At 43.1% G+C, this 24,535-nt stretch overlaps 2 protein-coding genes across 8 annotated transcripts in view; one reads left to right on the top strand and one right to left on the bottom strand.

Annotated features, from left to right (window-relative positions):
* The window catches only part of plcg2 (phospholipase C, gamma 2), a 29,675-nt gene extending 29,052 nt beyond the window's left edge, over positions 1–623 (top strand). For all 6 annotated transcript variants that reach the window (XM_072695741.1, XM_072695743.1, XM_072695746.1 and 3 more), the window contains one exon: positions 223–623. In XM_072695741.1, the coding sequence (XP_072551842.1) occupies positions 223–265 (43 nt within the window). In that variant the 3' untranslated portion in view covers positions 266–623. The remainder of the gene's footprint in view (positions 1–222) is intronic.
* Positions 624–4,407: 3,784 nt separating this feature from the next.
* cmip (c-Maf inducing protein) overlaps positions 4,408–24,535 on the bottom strand; it is a 33,531-nt gene continuing 13,403 nt past the window's right edge. The window contains exons 1-21 of one of the 2 annotated variants that reach the window (XM_072695023.1): positions 22,329–22,493; positions 22,002–22,127; positions 18,129–18,179; positions 17,754–17,915; positions 16,183–16,224; positions 15,348–15,410; positions 14,640–14,720; positions 14,421–14,524; positions 14,085–14,189; positions 12,910–13,278; positions 12,602–12,667; positions 11,976–12,002; positions 11,355–11,403; positions 11,110–11,217; positions 10,873–10,989; positions 10,240–10,380; positions 9,866–9,913; positions 8,731–8,877; positions 8,520–8,625; positions 8,254–8,324; positions 4,408–7,663 (exon numbers count right to left, since the gene is read on the bottom strand). In XM_072695023.1, coding sequence (XP_072551124.1) covers positions 7,610–7,663; positions 8,254–8,324; positions 8,520–8,625; positions 8,731–8,877; positions 9,866–9,913; positions 10,240–10,380; positions 10,873–10,989; positions 11,110–11,217; positions 11,355–11,403; positions 11,976–12,002; positions 12,602–12,667; positions 12,910–13,278; positions 14,085–14,189; positions 14,421–14,524; positions 14,640–14,720; positions 15,348–15,410; positions 16,183–16,224; positions 17,754–17,915; positions 18,129–18,179; positions 22,002–22,127; positions 22,329–22,385 — 2,094 coding nt within the window. In that variant the 5' untranslated portion in view covers positions 22,386–22,493 and the 3' untranslated portion in view covers positions 4,408–7,609. Of the gene's footprint in view, positions 7,664–8,253; positions 8,325–8,519; positions 8,626–8,730; positions 8,878–9,865; positions 9,914–10,239; positions 10,381–10,872; positions 10,990–11,109; positions 11,218–11,354; positions 11,404–11,975; positions 12,003–12,601; positions 12,668–12,909; positions 13,279–14,084; positions 14,190–14,420; positions 14,525–14,639; positions 14,721–15,347; positions 15,411–16,182; positions 16,225–17,753; positions 17,916–18,128; positions 18,180–22,001; positions 22,128–22,328; positions 22,494–24,535 lie in introns of those variants that run through there. The other variant, XM_072695022.1, reaches the window with a different exon arrangement.

Raw genomic sequence — 24,535 nt, 5'->3', positions numbered from 1 at the left:
TATGTACTAAATTAGAGTTAATGTAAAAAACATTAACTATGCTTTTTTAAAGTGCTAATATATGACCACAGTACCTTCCCAGGGATGCCACAGCCATACGTAACAGGAATTCCAATAGATTATAATTGGCCTCGCTGGGAAGGAACGCCAATTTGGGGGAAACCTGTGCAAAAGTCCACAAGAAAGCACATCTAATGTCTCTAATGGCCTTTTCTCCTGCAGGATGAAAGAGAAGAAAATCAACAACAGCAAGTTCTACTCGTGAAGGACAGTCTCCTCCGCTTTGTCCTCCCCTGCCCACTCACTTCACATCTGCTTCAGAGGCCTCCTCTCCTTGGCTCTGCTGCTTTACTGCTGATGCTCTTACAGACTGGGCAGGCGAGAGCAGACTAGATGGAGTTGTGACCATTTTTTTGCTTGCAGCCCAAAGGTGAGGAGATGACCAGATCAGGACACTGATTAGTGACTTCAGCAGGAAGAGTCCAAGATGAAGACCCCTCACTAGAGCTGAGAGAGGGGAGAGATGCTGTTAGACTAAATATATTTGGCTGAACTGTGTTCATTCAATTAAACTCTGACTCATGTGTTTGCAACATCATAATAAATGTCCTTGGTTCAGTGCTGCCAGTTTGTTGACCTGATTCATTGATAAATGATTATCCAGCATTTACCCATCAGACTGTCTTAAAACGGACGGGATGTAGGTAGGGATGTCCTGATCCAGCCCGGAACCAGTGGATTGGGATCAGGGCTGATTTTTAATGGATCATGTATTGGCTTTTAAAGCCCGATCCAGTGCAGACCCTTAGCTTTATTGTAGCAGAGAGCGCCCCCTGGTGTCCCCTGCCTTACGCACGACTCTTAGCTGCCACCTGCTGCAGTGAGAGACCTCTCAGAAGGTATGGTTAGCTAGCTAACAAACCAGGAACTGCTTCATTTACATTTACATTTCTGGCATTTAGCTGACGCTCTTATCCAGAGCCACTTACAAGGTCACTCGTATTACAGAGGAGGGTCAGTGTAGTGTTAGGAGTCTTGCCCAAGGCCTCTTATTGGTGTAGAGCAGCACCCACAGTCACCCAGACTGGGAATCAAACCCCAGTCTCCCACATGGTCTAATAGCTCACTGGCAGCAATGGTTTTATCTGTTGGTGTTGGTTTCACAGTGGACCATGAAAACTACACAAAAGCTACCCTAGAGGTTCATGAACGGGCGGGTAGGTCAGTCAGACTGGGTTGTTCGCGACCAGTTCAGAATATCTCATTATAGAAGAAACTGCTCAGTAATACAGAGTGATTTTACTCAGGGGACGCCCAGCATGGCCCAGCATGGCCCAGCATGGCGTTTGTTTATGGACAAAGTCCCGCCTTCCAACAAGATTAGCCAATCAGCTCCATTGCTTCCCGTACGCCCCTCCCTTCCTGTGGACTGCTGCGCAAGCGCAGTAGCCAGAACGAGCCGGAAAATGACGTTTTTGGCATTTTTGAGCACAAAACTCTACAAACTTTATTATTACATTTCTGTCAGGTTTTTATCAGTGATTAAAAATATGTGTTTTAACCTGTAATCTGACCTTTAGTTTCGAGAATTATGGTTTGTTCTTAAGAGAGAGAGAGAGTGTGTGTGTGTGTGTGTGTGTGTGTGTGTGTGTGTGTGTGTGTGTGTGAAGTCTTTACTAAGTACTTAGTTAACGCCAATTAATTATTTTCACTACTAATTAGTAAATCCACAAAAACGTAAACCCGGTCGCTTTCACATGACGACAACAAACGTACACGCTGTCAATCAACATGCTGCCATGGAAACACGGACAGCAAACGGCACAGATTTCTTACAGAACAAAATAAATAACAAATACGCTTATACTAGTTTGTGTAGTGCAACCAAGTTTTAATGTATTTTATTAATTAATATTATTTTTTAAATGATTAAAACATATTTGAATATATTTCTATACCTTTACAGTGTGAATTACAATACATTGTTGTACAATACATCGCCCAGGAATTAAAACTTTGGGGAATCCTGGGAAATGTAGTTCATTAATTTAGATACATGACTGTGCCCAGGAAAGGGACCGCAGGGGTCTATAGGCAAAAAAACACATCCAGGGATCATGGGAAATGTAGTTAATTTACGTACATGACTGCACCCGGAAAAGGGACCGCAGGGGTCTATAGGCAAAAAAAAAAACCCTCCAGGGATCATGGGAAATGTAGTTCATTTATGTACATGACTGCACCCAGGAAAGGGACTGCAGGGGTCTATAGGCAAAAAAACCCTCCAGGGATCATGGGAAATGTAGTTCATTTACGTACAGGACTGCACCCGGAAAAGGGACTGCAGGGGTCTATAGGCAAAAAAAAAAAACCTCCAGGGATCATGGGAAATGTAGTTCATTTACGTACATGACTGCACCCAGGAAAGGGACTGCAGGGGTCTATAGGCAAAAAAAACCCTCCAGGGATCATGGGAAATGTAGTTCATTTACGTACATGACTGCAGGGGTCTATAGGCAAAAAAAAAACCTCCAGGGATCATGGGAAATGTAGTTCATTTACGTACATGACTGCACCCGGAAAAGGGACTGCAGGGGTCTATAGGCAAAAAAAAAAAAACCTCCAGGGATCATGGGAAATGTAGTTCATTTACGTACATGACTGCACCCGTAAAAGGGACTGCAGGGGTCTATAGGCAAAAAAAAAAAAAACCCTCCAGGGATCATGGGAAATGTAGTTCATTTACGTACATGACTGCACCCGTAAAAGGGACTGCAGGGGTCTATAGGCAAAAAAAAAAAAACCTCCAGGGATCATGGGAAATGTAGTTCATTTACGTACATGACTGCAGGGGTCTATAGGCAAAAAAAACCCTCCAGGGATCATGGGAAATGTAGTTCATTTACGTACATGACTGCACCCGTAAAAGGGACTGCAGGGGTCTATAGGCAAAAAAAAAAAAACCTCCAGGGATCATGGGAAATGTAGTTCATTTACGTACATGACTGCACCCGTAATAGGGACTGCAGGGGTCTATAGGCAAAAAAAAAAAAACCCTCCAGGGATCATGGGAAATGTAGTTCATTTACGTACATGACTGCACCCGTAATAGGGACTGCAGGGGTCTATAGGCAAAAAAAAAAAAACCCTCCAGGGATCATGGGAAATGTAGTTCATTTACGTACATGACTGCAGGGGTCTATAGGCAAAAAAAAAAAAAACCTCCAGGGATCATGGGAAATGTAGTTCATTTATGTACATGACTGCACCCAGGAAAGGGACTGCAGGGGTCTATAGGCAAAAAAACTCTAGAAATTCTGGGAAATGTAGTTCATTTGTGTATGTGACTGCACCCAGGAAAGGGACCGTAAGGGTCTATAGGCAAAAAAAAACATCCATGAATCCTGGGAAATGTAGTTAATTTGTGTATATGACTGCACACAGGAAAGGGACCACAGGGGTCTATAGGCAAAAAACTTCAGGAATTCTGGGAAATGTAGTTCATTTATGTAGCTACATGACTGCACCCAGGAAAGGGACCGCAGGGGTCTTTAGGCAAAAAAACTTCAGGAATTATGGGAAATGTAGTTCATTTATGTACGTGACTGCACCCGGAAAAGGGACCGCAGTGGTCTACAGGCAAAAATCCATGAATCATGGGAAATGTAGTTCATTTATGTACGTGACTGCACCCAGGAAAGGGACCGTAAGGGTCTATAGGCAAAAAAAAGCCTCCAGGGATCATGGGAAATGTAGTTCATTTATGTTCGTGACTGCACCCGGAAAAGGGACCGCAGGGGTCTATAGGGAAAAAACCACCACTGAAGCGCCGCGTTTGAAACATATTCACAGACAGTTTATTTTGATTGAAATTATTTCACATCGTAGTTGTCTTTATTTTCCTGTTGAAGGTCTTGTATTGTCATTACAACAGCCACAGAGCAGCAGCAGCAGCAACCCAGCTGTAGAAGCAGATAAACACAGACAGGAGGAAATAAGGGCAGGTCTATATGCAAAAAAATAATAACCAAAACAAAAAAACTCCAGGAATCATGGGAAATGTAGTTCATTTATGTACATGACTGCGCCCAGGAAAGGGACCGCAGTGGTAGGCGTCCCATTCTTCACCACATTAAGACTCAGTCACAATTCAAAATGATAGAAAGCATGTTTTAAAAAAAGAAAAAGAAATGCTGAGAGTTGTAATATCTCGGAGAGGAGTGAAGTAGGAGGGCGTGAGAAGAGGAGAAGAGGAGACAAACAAGTGCCAAAAGCACAGTGAGCTACACAGGAGACAGGAGAGAGATATAAAGACAAATGGATGAGCGGCTCTGTGAAACTAGTCCCCCCTCAATGACTATAGAAAAAAAGTAAACGCCCCTCCCTCCCTCCCTCCCTATCGCCCACCCGCCTATGCTAGCCCTGCGCCTGTTCGTTTTTTACCCCCCGTCTTTCTAAAAACAGTATACATGTAAATTCCTTTCACCAAGGCAAGGGTTAGGAAACCCTTCTAGCTATGTAGACTTCCACGTCCAGCCCTCACCTCCCCCACTTCAGTATGGTCCACTTCTAAAGAGCAGAGCCCTCAAACCGTCCCAAACAGCTTCTACTAGAGCAGACTCCCACTACTGCTGGACACCGAGTCATGTCATGAATTCATTCGGAATTGGTCTGCAATTGTACATTTGTTTTGGCCTTTCCGTCTGTCCGATGAAAAACACGTATCTCCACGTATCTGGCTTTACAGGAGAAGGCAAAAACGTTCTTAGCTTTGAATGAAAGTCCATGTAAATTAGGAGATGATTCCTCTATAAAAGTCATTTAGAGCATTTCTACTGGTCTAATCGTCCAGAAATATTTACACAGCGTACAGAAGCAGGTACAGGGTTCAAACCATGGAGAAAAATAAAAACGCAACATAAAATAAATGGAGATACATGGTTTTCATTGGACAGCGGCGATACACACATACACACACAATCCGATAAGTGGTTATGGCTGATCTTATAGGGTTGGGCTGGAGGGGGTGAGGTGAAATGAGGTGAGGTGAGGTGAGAGGCCTCATCTCAGCTAGTGATCTGACCCTTTTCTTGTTGAAGCATTTTAAATGAAAAATTACAAAATTAAATCTTTGCTCCGATGCAACATTTACATGCAAAACAAATGAACAAAAAGAAAAGATCAGCAACGAAATACGGATTAAAGTGATAAAGTGATAACCAGTCGAAAAACAATGAAAGATAAAAACCACTGAACACACAGACAGTTGGAAAGTAATTACAGTGCACTTGGTCTGGGAAAAAAAACAAACACACACGCGCGCGCACACACACTTCCTAAAAAAAATGAAGGCAACAGCAGTCTCCCAAAAAACATGAGAGAAAGAGAGACAGAGAAATACATGACAGACGTAGAGAGAGAGAGAGAGAGAGAGAGAGAGAGAGAGAGAGAGAGAGAGAGAGAGAGAGAGAGAGAGAGAGAGAGGTGGGGGCAGGGGAAATTATATACACTTGTATGTACATTATACAGGATGCAACCATGCAGGGTCCTGATCCGAGACCCGAGATGGTAGAACACAATGGAGCCTGGTGCCACTACCATCCATGGCACACACACAGTATTAAACTCTCAGTGGACGGCGTCCATCTCCGCGCTCACGTTTAAAGCTACCGCATAGTTCCACCTCTGGACGAAGCCACAAAAGCTTGACCACTCAAAAAACAACAACAACAAACAAACAAACAGAAACAAAAAGAAAAGGTTAAACAGTCCAATCAGACTCTGGTCAAGCTGACCGGGCAGTCTGGAGCAAGCCGGAGCCCAGTCTGGCTGTCTGTGGTTGGAAGTGCAGGGAGAGGAGAGAGGAAACGAGCAGTCTTGTAGACCTTCTGAGGGCAGCTCCGTCCAGCCATCACAGCTACGGCCGCCCGGCCCCGCTAACTCTGTCAACTATGTTTGCATATTAAATAGACGGAGTCTGCTGGAGACGCTGTGTTTTACAAAGCAGTAACATAGTGAGTTCTTCCTCCCGCTGCTGATGAACTGCACCTCCAGCTCGTCGGCTAGCAAAGATGTGAGGGGCATGGGATAAAAAAAAAACTAAAAAAAAAACTAAAAGGACCGACCTGTTCAAACCAATTATGGCTTAATGTTTGATTTCTTGTAAATGTGCTGAATAGTTTGTCAACCACCGTAGCAGGTCACGTGTGGCAGAACTGACTGGCCGCTAAACGAAACCAAACATTTCACCTAAGCCGATGAGCTTACAGTAAAGAAGAAAGCCAGAGTCGACAAAGTATTTACATACAGACTGCTATTAGCCAACACCACGCCAACCAAGCGATGCACTCTTCACAGAAAAATGTCCTTTAGGCACCATCTCGGTTCATTTGATTGACGAAAAAATAAAAAGTGATGAAAGTATGAGTAGAAAAGAAAGAAAGAGAGAGAGAGAGAGAGAGAGATGGTAAAAACAAAAGGGGGCCCAGAGAGAAAGAAGCTTCATAAATATTGAGTAGTTCCAGACTACCTTCCAAACAACCATTCTCTTAAATATGGGTGCACGATCAAACTTGTGTACACTGTACAATGAGGAAAGACGGAAAGAAAAAGAAGAACGAAAAACAAAAGAAAGAAAAGAAAGAAAGATCTTTTTTTCTAGTAGGCTGTAGACTCAAGCTCCTCAAAGGTCTGCTTTTAAAATGTCAAAAGGGAATAGATATATTTATATGTATATATAGATATATACTTTATACTGTATAAACACACAATTTATGAAAGCAGAGATGTCTGGAAAAATATGCTCATTCAAGTTGATAAAAATTTTCGAGACAGAAAGAGAGACGAGGCGAAAATGAGTGTATACAGTAGTGGACACTCTGGCCGCCGCCCTTTCTACGGAGGCAACAGCGTCGTTTAATGAAGGATAGAAAAATGGCAGAATTTGAACTGAGAGGACCAAACGGAAATGTAACAAGAACAAAGTTTTCAAATTTGGTGGACGTTTGGCTTTCCACACGGAGGCGATATCAAAAAACTGTACTGGAATGTGGCTCTGGCTGCTAACACCCTCACCGGTCGAGGTGTACAAAAAAACAGAAAGGGGGGGGGCGGGAGAAGGACCTCACGGATGTGAAATTGCTTGGGGAATGGAAAGGGGGGGGGGGTGACATTTTTAAAACAAAAGTTTTGCTCTGGAACTGAAGACACAGAGGAGGAGATAATGCACGAAGCATCAGTTGCAGGGGAACACAACTAATGTAAGGGGCTGATGCGCCTCGGAGAGGTGAGGGATACGGGGACGGGAACTAGGGAAGTCCCCTTGATATCAATAGAAACAGGCTCCTCGCCTGGCATCTGATGATGTCACTATAAATATTCACTTTGATGCGACTACAAAGAACGTCCTGGTGTTTGGGTGGTTGGATGATGACCCTCGACGACTGCGGTGGATTGATGTCACCAAAGGTCCTGTGTTCCTATAAAGACAGTCCTTATCTGCGAACGTCTGTGATTGCGATGATGTCGAAGGCTTTTCGGATGATGTCAGCAAATCCATATGTTTAAATGATGTCAGAAGTTCCTTGAGAATCGATGATGCTGAACACGTTTACCAGGCCTCTGTGTAGCGAACATCCACTTCCTTTAGATTGGGAAGTTTGGCCTTTTTAGGAAAGAGGGAAGAAAACAGATATTTAGAGGTAATTCAGGAATACTGGAAATATCAGTGATTCAGATTATGGGAATTATAATAAACAAAAACCTCACACAAAAACCTTGTATACTTAACTTTAATATATTTTTAATTTTGGATATATATTTTATTTACATTTTTAAATACATATTGCAGAAAAAAAATATTGCAATGACAGTTCATACCAATATTGTGCAGCCCTAGCATAGATCTTTGATATAGACTGAATAGAGCATTTTAACTATTAATTGCTGTCAGACAAAAACCTTGTATATTCAAAACAGCAGCTTTACAGGAGAAGACAAAAGCCTTCTGTAAACGTAAAAAATATATATATTTTCAAGAAATTTTAGAGCATTTCTATTGGTCCATTAATCATGACATTCTGACACAGTAAAGTAAAGTAAAGAACAGCTGCCTGATTTACATGATGTCAAAAAAGTGAGAATACATGCCGATACAGGGTTTTTGCAGGACAGCACCGGAATGCTTTAAAACAGCAGCTTTAGTGCAGCACTTTCATAACAGCTGAGATTTTAAGAAGTGCACCAATACGTTACCTTTAGGTCCTCATAGGTGTCTGCAGTGAGTTTAGTGCTGTTCATGTTCAAACTGCACAGGCTCTTCATAGCTGCACAACAAACAGCACAGCAAGCAAAGTCTTAAACGCTTGAACAGCAAAACATTGTGCTTACATAGTTCACATCCATTACAACTGTGGTCTTACATGTCTGTGTACAGTATAAGAGAGGTGTGTCATGCCTGTGTTTGTGTGTGTGTGTGTGTGTGCATGTGAATACACAACATGAGGAATAGATGTGCTTACAACTGAGGGCAAGCAGGCCTGCATCAGTGACTGGGGTCTCGCACAAGTTGAGGACCTGGAGGCAGGCCAGGTGCTCGGAGAGCAGTCGCAGCCCGGCGTCCCCAAACTGAGAAAGAAAGACTTCGTTAATGAATGAACTGCACTGTAGTTGCTTGTGACTGTAGTGAAAAGTTCCGAGCCAGAGGACTGGGGCTCTATAAGCCTAGCTGACCTGGGTGGACCACAGGTTGAGCTGTTTCAGGGAGGGCAGCTTGATGAGCTGCTCGGCGCAGGCACTGGTGACATTGGTGAAGGCCAGACTCAAGTTTTCCAGGTTCCCAAAGGAGCCAGAACTCAGCAGGCGGGCAAGGTCAGCATCCTGCAAGCAGAACACAGCACAGACGTCAGAGACACGAGGACAAAAGTACAGCCTACAGCCGGCTGCTGTGTGAGAGTCGACTTTCTGAAGTGAACGTAAGGTAAGACTTTAAGAGGACTGTGGAGATTTTATCATATTTTAACAGGGCAGAGATACCAAAACTTTCATTGGTGACAACACAGGGTAACAACAGGGACACTCCATGCCAACTCCACACGAATTTCCAAGAAAAAAAATTAAGCAAAAGCTTTAATTTAATTCATGTAATCATGCAAAACTTCAAAGCAGTACTGAAATGACTTTTTAAAATAAAGTTGTCTCTCTTTTTTATTTTTACAAACTGTAGGTATGTGTGTTCTTATTTTTTTTTTGCTAATTTGTGAATTATGCATTAAATATTTGATGCTACAATAATTTTAAAAAATGGATTTACAACTAAAATGCATGTACAGGCCTGTATTTGCTCTTTCATGGTTTCATGGTAATATGTTTGACTAACAAATATAAAATTCACTACAAAGAATAAACAGATGTTCACAATTATTATATCAATACAATAACCATGCTACATAAAAATGCATCTGTTTTTCACCACTGGAGCCCTAATTCTTCTTTTAATTAAACAAATTAAATATTTTGAACTTACGGGGCAGTTTTAAAACTGTAAATACTGTAATGTATATAGAAATAATATAACATGGAAATAAAACCTAGATTTTACAAATATTCAACAAACAAAATAGTTAACATGAAACCGGTTTATTTAATGTGAAATATGATTTTTTATATATAAAATGTGACTAAAAGCCTGATGAAACTGCAAACTATTTGGGGCGTCACTTTGAAATTTTGCACGTCTGCATCAAAATATTAAATAAATTTAATAGATTTTTGCTTCCACGATGTGAGGTCACAGGTAAGGTGGTATGAAATATCACCCCCAGAACATAAGCATCACGGATCATATTGAAAAAGGCTGAAAACTAACCGTGGACTTGGATGGTAGCGTGAGTCGAGTGGGGCCTCCTTTTCTTTGCTGTAAAAGAAGAGAAGAGAAACGAAGGGGAGAGAGAGGATGTTAGCTGTTATGAATGTCTGTGCTCTACCAGCAGGTGGCGTGTGTGAACGGTCAGAAAGCTATGAATGTGGGACACGGTTAAATGGGTCACTCTTAGTAGAAATGGGAGCGCTGCACTAAACCAATAGTAACAATATGACGCATTGCTTATTCTGAGAAAACAGCCATGACCAGGCTGTGGTGTGATGTCATTAACGTCTGTCCTACAAAATGCTGATTTAAGCATGTGTGTGTGTGTGTGTGTGTGTGTGTGTGCGCTTGTTTACCTGTATGTGTTTACTCACCAGCTCTTTAAGTTCTCTCTGCCTGTCACACAGCTGTTCGTACATCCGCAGGCCGACCTGGGTGCTCTCCAGGGTGGAGATGATCTGCAGCTGAGTATCCTTGTTCTCTATGATGTTGTACTCCAGCATCAGGCACAGAATCTGTTCCACACACACACACACACACACAAATATATACATTACCTTCTTGTATACACTTTATGGACAAAAGTATTGGGACACTCAAAATCATTGACATTAAAAAAGAACTTATTCTGTTTTTTGGAGTAACTGTCTCTACTGTCCAGAGAAGAAGGTTTTCTGCTAGATTCTAAGACAAAACTGTAGGTGAAGTCAGCCACCTCATCCCCAACTCCACAACTCATCCCAAAAGTATTGTAAGAAGGAGCGCCATCATTCCAGAGAGCACAGTTCCACTGCTCCACAGCTCAATGCTCACACCTGACATTAGTGCAGCATGGTGCCAGTGGGCTCATGTTTATCTGCTCCAGAGAGTCTTATTCTATAGGCAGTACTTCTCTACAGTGACTAGACAAGCTGTGTTGGTTGCACACATGGGTGTCCACAAACATTTGGACATATAGTGTACTTCAACACTGTTTGGGTGTCAGTTTTCCAGGCTGCGACACGCACCTCCACCATGGTCTGGTTCCCCCGCAGTGCCAGTAACATGCAGGGCCCCAGTTTGTTTTCTGCCAGTGACAGAAGGAATTTTTTCGTCTTGTAGCATGAACCCATGAGGATGTGAACCTGCAATGACATAAGAGAGACCAGCCATTAGAATCTTTATACTCTAAAGACAGCAGATAAGGAGGTAGCACTCTCAATCTCTCCTTCAAACACACACAGACACAGAGTACACATACGCACCATGCTAGCAAACAACTCTCCATCATCGTCACATGCAACGCCCCCTGGGCTGTAGAGCTGAAACCAACCATCTTTTCCAGAGCGCACACTGAGTAAACAGGAGTGCACCTGTAAAACACAAACACCTTCATTTCCCAAGCTCGTTATACAACCAGTGCCCATCACATTACTCAATGACAGAGAACAGAAATAGTACACAGTAAACAAGGCACTCTGCAGAGGTTACAGTGGGCCTGTGCACTCACCTCCTGTCTAGGGTCCTCAGCGAACCTCTGAATAACGTATTTCAGCTCTCTGCAAAGACACGCTCCCATCAGACTTGACGAAAGATAGCAAAGACTGGCCATACACTTTACAATTTGTGAGTTGCACTATATTGACAAAAGTATTGGGACACCTGCTAATTCATTGAAATTATATATTTTTTGTTTTGGAGCACTGCTGTGAGGATTTGATTACATTCCGTGACAAGTGTGTTATTTTAGTGCGGCCAGAATGTGATCACCACCCCAACTCATCCCCACGTCATCAACTTATTGGAAGTAGCACCAACCATCATTCCAGGGAACACTCACACAAAATTTGCTGGACCCACGCCCAGAATTAGGCATGGTGCCAGGAGGTCCATGTTAATCTGCTCCAGAGAGTCCTATTCTATTGGCAGAGCTTTTCTACATGATCTAGACAAGCTGTGTGTGTGTGAGAGAGAGCATTTGCACATCAAATGGCAATTGGTGTAACTTAGAGTAGATGAATGCACTCATTAGATAGGGGTGTCCACAACCATTTGTACATATAGTGCATCTTATCAAAAATTCTGATATTCGGATTGAGCAGAGTAGAGAAAAATAAATGATGTCACTTACTTTGTGAATTTGGCATGTGCGAGGGCCCTGAAGGGGAGAGAGCAACAAAGAAAAACATCAGATTGCAACAGTTAGTGTTGTTGAACGTGTCCAAGCGTGGTACGTGTGCGTGCATTTTTGTGTTTGTGTGACGTGCTCTGGGATACATCTGTTGTTGCCTTTTCCTAATGACGGCTAGAAGCTCAGTTTAGCATGGGAGCGCAGGTGAGTTCCCCACCTGTGGCAACAGCCGAGCTCCGCAGGAGGCACATAATGAGTCCCAGGACGCCAAGGCCAATTACACCGTGTGCTCCCAGGACTCCGCGGCACCGTGGGCCCAACACCCACCGTCCCCTTACAGAGCCCAGCTACCGCTCACCCACGTCAGCAGCCTCCCTTACCCCCCAACCCCCAGAGAGCATCACACATACAGGCACTCCCCTTTTAACAAGCGCAGAGAGCTGGGACAGGCAAGGACAGGACAGAACAAGGAGACAACAGAAGGCAAAGTTAAACAAGCAGGTGGGTGGGGGGGGGGGGGGGGTGGGGGGGGGGTCACTTTTGTTTGGGCAGTGGACAATGAGCCCGAGTAGGAGGTGTCCTGAGAACAGATGAGAGGAATGAGAAGGAGAGGGCGTAGCACTCACTCTTTGGGGAACGGGATGGGCTGCAGCAGGCTAGCCAGAGCTGGTCTCCAGTCGTCGTAGTCCGAGCTGCGGAGAGAAGGCCAAAGGAAAGACATTAAGAGTGTTTCACACAGGAAGAATGGTAACGGGGGAAATTAAGCTAGGGGAGCAGGTCACCCATAAAGTAACAAATATGCACGCCGGTTTCCGTCCGATCACACAACAAGCAGACCTTCGTCACTGCACGAACTAATGCTAGGATACTGTAAATGCAGATATACACATAAGCATGGCTCTTATTGTGTCTCAGCCAGAGCTCGGACACTCACAGCATCTTGAGGATGAGGGCGAAACAGGCCAGGACTCTGTCGGCTTGGGCCGGGAGCTGGATGGACAGGGCGTTGAGCGCTGGGCTCACCAGCAGGCAGTCAATGAGGTTGGGCTCACTGTCACCTCCTGCGGGTGTCTTGCGCAGCACGTTGGCAGTGTTGTTGTTACGCTCCAGCTCCACCATGATCTCGCTAGAGTTGACGATAGAGGGCGGGGGTGAAAGGGCGAGGGGAGGAGGGGACAGGGTGGTTGGTGGCGGAGGGGTCGGGGGCTCAGGCCGCAGCAGCCGCAGAGGCATGGGGGGTTTCCGCTCACTCTGCTGCTGACAGCCGTTTCTGATCTCCTTCAGACTGGGAGAGTTATCTCGACTGAGGGAGAGAGAGAGAGAGAGACGGTGATGAGAATACGACCCACAGATGACTTAACATTCCCTTATTTCCATAATACACATTCTGCTGGTTTTAGAAAGTCCCACTATGCCAGTGTTTAAAGCTACAGTCACACTTTAAACCTGCACCGTGGGAGACAAATGGAACACTTAAGCAAATGTTAGGTCATACATTATCCCTCGTAAACACATGTAAATGTCTCGTTTAAACAGAAGACGCTAAATACACAATGGGAATGGAAACTATTCAAATGGCAAATGAGAGCATTAAGAGACGGAGGTAGGGGAAAAACATAGGTGGGGTTTGAGACATCTAAATCTCTGGGGTCAACAAGGGTGACGAATGGATGATGGAAAATCAGAGCGCAAGAATTCCTCCCAGGTATGTCAACCAGGGCCCACTGACTCGGAGAGATGATGTAAATGTTACAAGCAAGACTGAAAATACAACGGTGATGTCCGATGAGAGAAATCCCTCAACTACGAAGTCACTAAGCACCTGAAAAACAGCTCCAAGCCAGATCCAAACTCTGTAGCCTGAACGCTACTTGCTGGCGGATTACTAATGGAGGAGTGAAGGAGTCTAGTGATCTGGACTGAAGGGGTTTGAGTGGGGTATCCAGAGCCCTGGGGCTCGGTCCAGTGTCACATGCTGGGGACTGAAGGCTAATTGCTGGCGGTTTCCAGTGGAGGAGTGAAGGAGTCTAGTGAACTGGACTGGAGGGGTTTGAAAGGGGACGTCCTGAACCCTGGGGCTCTGTCCAGCGTCACATGCTGGGGACATACCTGTTAATGAACTCCTCGTAGCAGGAGTAGATGGCAGCCAGGCACACCGCCACCAGGTTGGGGAGGACCCGAGGGTGAGGGCATTGTCCAGTGGGGCCGTGCATACTGAAATAACACACAGACACGGACGTGTGTGTCAAAACTCAGGAGCAGTACAGCAGAACAGACAAATATTAGTAGAAAAAAAAAACAAAGCAGGTACAGTACATGAAATTGAGCTGCACCTGGGACTACGTATGCCATGGCTAACACTGTGTGGAAACGTGGGTGCGAAGCTAAAGCAGTGTCAGAGTGATTCCAGAGGCACATGATGTGTGTGTGCAGGACCGCGCTGACCTGTGAATGAACTTTTTGACCACCTCCATGCCAGCGTTGAGCTCATTCAAAGCCAAAATGTACTCCTGAGTAAAGAGGCGAAGTCGGGGGCACTTTCCAAAGTCCTGAAGAAACAAGGAGAGCAGGAGGGGGACGAGAGAGGCAGCGTGAGCTATTATACCAAAACATCCCATCAACACATGAGCACAGGGCAGTGCACTGTGGGCTACACACACTCACCATGTTGTGTTTGAGAATTCTCTGGACCACTGGGGTGAACACCTCGATGACCACCATGGACCGGGGACGCTCCCGACAATGCTGGGGAAAGGAAGGAGAAGGAGAGCTTATTCAATAACAGCCATTCTATATCTTGTGGTTCAGAACATTAACTACACTATATGGACAAAAGTATTGGGACACCCACTGATTCACTGTTTCTAATAAAATCAAGGCTATTATAAAATGTCCAGAAGAAGAAGGCTTTCTACTAGATTTTGAAGGAGCATTGCTTTGAGGATTTGACTGCATTCTGAGATAAAAGAATTAGTTAGGTCAGGATGTTGGATGATCACCACCCCACCTCATCCCTAAGATATTAGATGGAGCCCCATCACCATCATTCCAGAGAACACTGTTCCAATGCTTGATAGCTCAAATACTGGGGGGCTTCATACCCCTTCTAGCCCTCGCCTGGCATTAGGCAACATGGTGCCAATAGGTTCATGTTTATCTGCTCCAGAGAGTCCTATTCTACTGGTAATACTTCTTTACAGTGTAAAGGGTGTGTGTGTGCATTTTTCTATGTTGCTGATGATACAGCTGTTATATATAAAGTTCACAGCTTGCATGGCTGGCAGGGGTTGAGACTATGTATTTGGCAGGCAAATGCACTGCTTTGCCTGGCTGGCTGGATTGGTGGTGGTGGTGGGCCCAGGTGCTTGTTACCTTGCAGAAGAATTCACACAGGTCAGGGGGAGGGTGGTTATTCTCCAGTAGAGGAGCGATGGCCTGCAGGAGAACCACAGCACAATTAATCATTACCAGATGCACAAACAAAAATACTACCTGTTTATTTGCCAAAAAGTGCTCAATGAAAGCACGGCTAATTCGCCCCGAAAAATGGTTACACTTCAGTATGAGCGCTCCTACTGTCGTATAAGTACAGTACCAGTCAAAAGTTTGGTTAGAACTGTTGAATGTGAGCTGATCATCGTCTTAAAAAAAAAGGGGACACTGAAGACACAGGGGTATCAAGTGTAGTTATGATGTTGTGGCAGGGGGGGCTTTCAAGTCTTGGTCATATACTTGAAACCCCCAAGCCTACCTGAATCCCCCAACCACAACATCCTAACTATGGTGGATACCGTTGTTGTATACTTGTATTTTCGTGCAGAGAAAGAGAAAAGAAAGTGAGGTGGAGACCTCGGGGGTGCAGAGATGAACAAGTGACTCCCTAAGTTAGGGAGTCCCACAAGTGACTCCCTAAGTTCTTCCCAGTATTGTGTCTTAGTACACAGCTCTGACCTAACCTCTAGGCTATTAGTTTCTCCAGGATGTCTGCATGCCTGGTACACAGTCATCATCAGATCGTACTACACTGTGTATCCCTGGTGTCCTATTTTTTTAAAAACTAACTTTTAATGTAATGTATTTTTGTTTTCAAACTGGCATATTTGGTCTGCTTTAGTTACAGGACTACCATGCCCTTACTAACTGTACTGTGTAAAAACATCCCGGTTTAGCTCTCTCAGGTCAAATATAACACAGTAAACCCACTTACCACAATGATGCTCTCATGGTCCTGGGCGCTGAGGTTAGTGTTCTGAGAAGGAAGTGACACAAACAAATTACTGAGAATCCACTCACTGGCTGAGCCCCTCTCATAGCCACAGAGCGGTGACTAGTCAGACATCAAGCCCTGTTCCCAGCTGGCCGGCCGGCCGGCATCCTAGCTCTATATGCATCCAAAACCTGGGAGCCAGCCACAAGACCACGTACCATTTTTGCTTAGGGATTCTGACCTTTGTGCTCTGGTCTTATTTTCAGTTCTGCACATAGACAGAACATTGCTGATGTAAAAAGATCAAATTGAATCAACAAACTATGTGGAAGTCTGAAGATAAGCCAAAAGCTGAGGTTCCAAGTTAACAGGCAGATTCAATTTAGCTCAAAAGCCATTCAAAGCAAAGAGGAGCACAACCACGGTCTGAGGTTTTACTTCGATTCTCTGTACATTTCAGAAAGGAACAGCCATGCAGAAGCACTACACCACAGATAACTCACAGCAGGACTACTGCGCTCTAACGCATACTTTACAGAATGATTGCGGACTAGAGTGCCCATAGATGAGGTGCAGATGGGCCACATAAACAGCAGCTGATTTAGGATCATAGTAAATGCTAAGGAATATCATATAAGAGAGGCTCATTGAGTCTTTTGTGGAGCTTTGGCACATGCTAGGATTGGCCTTATTTTATAGGTGAGGAATTATAGCTTTTAATCCACAATGTATTTATTTCACAAATACTTTTGTAGTAAGAATTACAATGTATGGACAAAAGTATTGGGACATTGGGAGTATTTCAGTGTTTCTTCTGAAATGAAGGTTATTAAAAGAGTTTATATCCTGCTTTAGTTGGAGTGACTGTCTCTACTGTCCAGGGAAGAAGGCTTTCTACTAGATTTTGGAGGAGCATTGCTGTGAGGATTTGACAGTGTTCAGCGACAAAGGCATTAGTGAGGTCAGGAGTTCAATCCTGGGAGGCTTCATACCTGGCATTAGGCAGCATGGTGCCAATAGGTTCTTGTTGATCTGCTTAAGAGAGTCCTAGTCCTATTGGGACTAGACAAGCTGTGTGTTTGAATTTGCAGATCTGCGTCAGCAATGGGTGCAACTTGCAGTAGCCAAGTGCATTCATTAGAAGGGATGTCCACAAACATTTGGACATTACATTTTAGCATGCATCAAATCACCTGTCATAAGTAAAAATGTTCATTTTGATATTCTTGTATTGGGGTGTAATTTGGGGGCGTTTCTTTATGTAAACGTGTCTGATTGAACACGAGCACAGTGATATTGCAGATGTTAGAGCAGGGGTGGGCGATTCCGGTCCCAGAGGCTTGGATTCCTGCACCGTTTTGTGCTCATCCACCTCAAACACACCTGATTCAACAAACTGTGCCCCGTTGCCTAACCCTGTGCTAGGGCATGCTGAGCATTCCCTACCACGCAATAAAGATGGAGTGGAAGCATTTTGGGAATGTAGTCCGTGCTGACACCACACACACAATTCGCACATGCCCATACAGGCTTGTATGAGTGTGAAGGCGTGTATTTCATGTATTTGGTACCTCAGCAAGCAGGGTAGAGATGATGTGCAGAGGGGCCTGGTGGATGGACTCATCCTGCAGTGGGGAGGTGAGGGCCATGTCCACTAGAGCTCGGATCTCCTTCAGCACCACCTCCCAGCGGCTCGGGTTATTCAGCACCTTGCGGTACTTGTAGATCTTTTTCTGTTGGCAAAGCAAAGGAACACCTTATAATGGTCCTCAATGATTTCTATGAACATGAGAGGGGCCTACAACTAACTCTACTGAAAAATACAAAATAACTACTTGTGATTAATGGAATTTTAACCAAACTGTCCCAAAAATACATGATACACAACAGCAAAGAGCACTTCCATCTAAGGCCAAAAAGAAAACCACTTAAAGCTTCAGCCTTACCTTCCACTGCAGAGAGTGAAACCACTGGTCCCGCAGATAGCTGTTAGCAGCCTGAGAACACACCCACACACACAGAGAGACTGAGAATGAGCTGAACGGTGCAGTATGTATTTTGCGTCTTGTGTGTATGTGTGTAATGAAAATGTTTAGGTGTGTGTGAGTGAGTGTGTGTGTGTGTGTGTCAGGGTTTAGTGGTCAGAAGTGTGCATTTGATTCACAATTAAAGACACTTCCCGAAGAACTCGGACAGCAGAGCAGCAAAACAGCAGAACAGCACGGCTACACCAAACATAAACACCAGCTTAATGGCTCTGCTACTTCTCAAAAGCTTTCCAGGCAGACAAAGGCTTGTTTCTAAGAGAGGTGCAGCATTACAGCGAGGCTGGAGTGCTGGTAGTGAAGCCAGATTCAGATTACTTTGCAGAAGTGAAAACAGTACTGCATTGTTTTATGCCTCAGCAGTCTCAGCAGTCGGGTGCACATATAATAGGCTGAGATTTTAAATGAATACATGAAAAAATTAATTAAAAAGTATTTAAAAAATTGGTTTGTCCTAAAATTAATAAATAAATTCAGATCAGTCAATAATCTGAATCAAAACCTGACTAAACGAAGCTCTGCCTTTCGATTTTTATGTCTGAAATCTGCTGCAGATATTCCTCTCCTGCAGTACTCCTGCAGTGTGCACCATTGGGATTATTAGGCTGGACACTACTAATAATAAGGATCAGCCGGGTCACATAATGCCTTACGACCTACGACACACCATACTCTGATGGCTCCTTTCACCTTAGGGTTATTTGCTTTGTAAATATTCATATGGGTCCTTCTTATGAGCTTATTAAATGGGATGTCCAAGTTAAATAAAAGTAAATATTTGGAGCGGTATCTAATCTCTTATTATATTCTATTATATTTTAATATTTCATTATTATTTATTATTTAATTGTGCAATATGATGTCCAGGACCAGCTCACTTGTATTTAAATAAGCATATCCTTTATTCTAATACATCACATTCGGCCATAACATTAGTACTACCTGCCTATCATATTTGTGCCACCACAACAGGTCTGAACATTCGAGGCATGGACTCCACAAGACCTCTGAAGGTGTCCTGTGGTCTCTGGTCCCAAGACCAAGAAGTTAGTGGAAGATGCTAACTAAGTTCTGTCAGTTGTGAGATGAGACCCCCATGGAGCGACCCTGCCGCTGGTTCACCGGTTGTCCTTTCTTGGAGCACTTTTGCTGGCTGCTGACCACTGCATACTATTAACACCCCACATAACCTGCCTGATGTTTTGGAGATGTTCTGACCCAGTTGTCCAGGTTCTTGTCAAAGTGGTTCAGATCCTTTTGTTTGTCCATTTTTCCAGCTTCTAACACATCACCTTTAACACCTGACTGTTCACATGTTAATAAGTAGATCCTAGCCCTGGACAAATGCCACTGCAGATGACAATAATGGATGTTTTTCATGTCACCTATAAGGGTTGCTAATGTTAAGGTTGATTAGAGTACTTCTCTTTTTAGGTAAATGTAAATATCTGTAATTTTTGTCTCAATGCACAATGCATTAGAGTTAAGCGTAGATCAGATCTACTTTAACTCTACAAGGTAAACGTTGACTCTCTTTGTGTTGTAATTTTTGAAAGCAATATTTGACCTAAATCCCTGAAGTTCACAATGTGTATCATTTCTGTAATCGACAAAACGCAGGATTAAGGAAGGCTGTTACTACTGTTTTTAGTCACATAAGTCACACGTGTGTACAGATTTGGATTATGCAGTTAGCAACATGCCTGTGTGCTCTTAGAAATCTCTAATAAACAATATTTGGGGATTTCGAACAGCATTTCGTGAATTTAGTCATTCTGGTTGTTTTATGTATATGTAGCTTAAACCTGCATTCATTTTACTACGTTTCTGAATAATTGCCTCTGGATCTGGATCAATGTTTTAGGTTTATATTATTTTAAGTTATTATTAAGTGATTTCTTTCTAAACGGAAAGCAGGCAATGAGATACCTGCTCAAAACAAACACATAATTGAACAAACTAAAAACATCTGATCTAACCTTCTGCTTTTTCACCTAAAGTTTCTATCAGTAAAGAGGTTTTCAGGATGACTGTTTTAGGAAATGGCATAAAAACCCCAATAAAATTGAAATGACACAATTTGAACATACGTGTTACGACATTTAGGGCTGTTCCGGTGTCACGGATTCATGGTTAGTCACAGAGTGTGATCGGGCGGTTGCATCACTGCTGGCCTTTCCTAAGTAGAGATTCGAATAATTTCGGTCTGTTTTCGTCTTCGAGCTTTAGTTCCTTAAACCAGTAGCATTACGTCTTCGTCCACAACGCAACCTCCTCGCCCTCTACTCTCTACCCCTGCTGAAACGCATTCCCTCTCCACATTACTCTGCGCTTTAGGGACGTGAACTTTACAGCTCTGGAAGATAGGATCTGCAGGGTACGTCTGTTGTAAACACACGCTGCAGTGTTAGTAAAATCACACACACACGATGGCTACTCGCGGAAAAACTGGTGTTATGGACCATACCTCTGCAAACATACCACAGCTTTCCCAGCTTAACTATTCTGAACTATCCGACTGGTGTACGTTTTAGCATATTTAGCTCATGATTGCGTTAGGCTGATACGCATAAAAGGGAAAGGTTCGGCTAAAAGGGGCACACTGCCTGCCAGCCATGCTGCTAGAGAACAACCTTAAAGTATATAGTGGCCAACAAAAAAAAATACATACGCAAATAATTTGAATAAATTAATTAGGTTACTATTAAAAGATCAAAATTTTTATATTATGTATATATATATATATATATATATATATATATATATATATAAATAATATTTTATTTTTATATCAGATATCTTCGGTGTTTAAAGGATTTTGACCAACTAAAAGTTTCACTACAAAGAATGTTACCACTCCTGATGAACTGAATGTAGCCCAGAACATTTTACATAAAAATCACTATAAATAAATACTGAACAAAAGTTGACAGATAATATCAGGATATCAGTTTTTAAAATATGCCTTTACTAAAACGAGTCTTAAATATTGTACAATATTTTTTTTATATTCATATATTGTATTGTACATACAATATATGAAATTAAATGTGCAGAACTGCATAATGGGTTCATTAAATTTTGGCCACTCTCTGTTTTTATATGGCAGCTTAATACAGTGAGAACATGAAACTGTGGTATTTTTAACTAGGTACTTGAATTATGTCACATCCTAACAACCCTAATGACATTCATTTCAAGTTCAGAAATTATTACATGATCTAATCCAACTAGTGCGGTAATATATTATATATATTTGTTATTGTATTATATGTATACATATACATGTATATTTTTCTTTTTTTCCCCACTATTGGACAGCACTAGATGGATTAGATCCTGTAATAATTTCTGAACTTGTAAAATGAATGTCATAATGTCATATATATATATATATATATATATATATATATATATATATATATGCTGAATCATTGACTTGTGAAATCCCTATATTATTTAAATATATATATATATATATATATATATATATAGATAGATAAATAGATAGATAGGGATTTGACCAGATTTCACAAGTCAATGATCCAGCATGTCATGAGAAATGAGAGAAATGAGCCTCTGGAAGATATGGCATGGAAAATGGGAATAGTGTGAACTGTCCTTTTGCATCAACATTTTATTTGACATCATATATATGATGGGAGTGACCCACAGAGAATGTGATCATAAGGTGTAGAGGAGTATTGCTAAGGAAACAAATGATGACACCTGTATGGACAATGTATTTTCCTGTGCAGCTGGTGCATGAAGTACCTGCAGAAGGACGGTCCCTCCAGGGACGCTGAGCTGGACGCAGTATTTGGGGGCATTGTCCCACGACAGCAGCTGCAGGTCCTCTATAGAGCTGTAGGACAGAGCAGCCTCCATGTAGCCTGTAGGCTAGAGAAACAAAGGGGAAATTTAGATTGCATAATCAGCAGTTCAGTACATTCACCCAGCTCTTTCTTACACACCAAACCTTTCACAAGCAAACAATGACATTTTGAGGAGCCAAGCTAAGGAGGTTCTCACGCCGTATGTTTTTCAGAAAGACTATTACTCATTGCTCTCTTGTCTCTTTTGTGCTTATTTGAGGTTTACCTTAACTGCCCGCTGATCTGAAAATGACTGTAAAAGCTTTGCATTCTTGTTCTGCATCACACCGTCTCCTGCATCTCGTTTTTTCAGCTTCACTAAGTCTTGACTGTAGTGCTTGTGGTCACATGGCTTCAAATGTCAACAGGCTGTTCCCTGTCTCCATCTCTCTCTCTCTCTCTCAATCTATCTCTCTCGCTCGCTCACTCACTCTACAATAGAACACTGGAGCTGTTCCTTTATTACCCCCCCTCCCACCTCCATAGCTCTGCTACAGGCTCTTCCGTTATTAGAGCGGGCCTCCCTCCGAAGTCGAACAAACAAGGCTATTACTTGATTTGTGCTGCACTCCCTCTAGACTCAACCAAACCACAGTTCCTGTATTTGTGTCAGCCACCCAGTTCAGCATAGCAAACAAGCTGTTCCTTTCTTCAACTCATTCTCGGTCTCTCTCACCCTCTCTCTCTCTCTCTCCATTTCAAACAAACATGCAGTTCCTCCCTCGATCTCCCTCCCTCCCTCCCTCTCTCTCTCTGTAACAGAACAGAATGGGCTTTTCTTCTATTTACAACTCTTCTCCTAGATGATGGAGCAACTGGCCGTTCCCCAGACTACCCCCCTACGCCCGCTCCTGCCATCAAATCTAAAAAAAAAAAAAAAGACTTGGTCAGTCTGCGCTGCATGTGAGGACGAGAGGAGTGAATGACCATGCAAGAAAAACAACAACAACGGCAGCTCAGCAGCGGAAGCACGCGCATCCTTGAAGAAAGGAGAAATAGAAAGTCATTACATGACCACAGGAGCCAGCGTGCAGAGAGGCTCGAACCTCCAGCACGGGTTGTCATAGCGACAACGTCCTGAACAGCAGCTTGCTGTTGCAACTCTGGCTTTAGCTCTTGCTTCTATCAGCCTGTCACTGTGTCATTCTGTGGCCGTCTCCTTCTCCCCTTTGCGCGCGTTTCCTCCTGCCCTGGCTCCCCTCTTCCTCCCTGCCTCTGGTTCGGCGCGCTCAGCCTCTTTTTCGTGCCGCAGTTCTTCCTTAAAGAGGAGCTGAACAGCTCTCATCGCCACATTGCAATGTTGCCATGGAAACAAAGACATGAAATAGAGACATATGTTTTATTTTTTTGTTGTTGTTACCAGGGAGATCCAGATGGAAAAAGCTATGTGTGTGTGTGTGTGTGTGTGAGATGGGGGGGGGGGCAATCAGTACATTCAGGTGCCGCCTCTGGAAATGAGCGATTTCGCAAATCTCCTATCGCTGGAGACTTGATTTTTCGGAATAAGCAGGATCTTGAAGAGATACGTGCAAGCGAAAGTGCCTCGGCGGATACAGCGGCCGCAGAGGAGTCGCCATGCCAGGTCTACATTAACGTCATTCAAAAGGCTATGAAAATGAGGCAGACCATAACCATTGGCCGCCGATGCTGCATATCATGACTCCCAAAACATTGTTTGACATGCACTCAAATGTTCATGCAAATGCAAACTAAATGCAAATCAGCCAACGTAGACCTGTCAGCTATGTGAAATGTTTATTTTATTACTATTATTATTATTATTATTATTATTGTTTAAAAGAGATGCTGCCTCGGTACTGGAGAGCAAACAGCATATATATATATATATATATATACACATATATACACGCACACGCACACATATATATAATTTAAAAAGTACAGAGCTTGGCTTCTTCCTCTTGACTCATTCACACCTAAAGTAAACTGCAAAACCCAACAGAGGCAAAGTGCAATCCGTAACGAGGAGGAATCTAAATCAACACAGCCCTGGTGAGAGTGAACAGGTTCAATAAAACCTGATGCTGTCTGGCAAAGCTCAGAGAGCAATAAACCATCTTTACACACATAAAGCAAAGGAGAAACAGAAGGGGCAGATGAGCCATTACTGTATTAAGTCTTAGCTGGATTCTGAGGCTGCTTGTCACCAGCTTTTCAGCGTATTTCCCCTTTTATCATCACCTCAGCTGCTACCACCCATCATCTAGCGTTCCACTGCCATGTGTGATCTACCTGCTAAAACATGGAACTACTGAAACACATCATGAGATACATAATAAATAGTAAGTATGTACTAATTGTAAAAAATTCAATTAATTAATAATGTGTACTTGTAGTGTAATTGTTTTTTTATTCTAATAATAAAATAATTTTAATAATCAGAACAGCTCTAACTTAGTAAAATCTATATAT

This window comes from Salminus brasiliensis, chromosome 13 (genome assembly GCF_030463535.1).
Source record: "Salminus brasiliensis chromosome 13, fSalBra1.hap2, whole genome shotgun sequence".
Lineage (NCBI taxonomy): Eukaryota > Metazoa > Chordata > Actinopteri > Characiformes > Bryconidae > Salminus > Salminus brasiliensis.
Note: the sequence above shows the minus strand (reverse complement) of the source record. Positions and strands in the feature narration are given on the sequence as shown.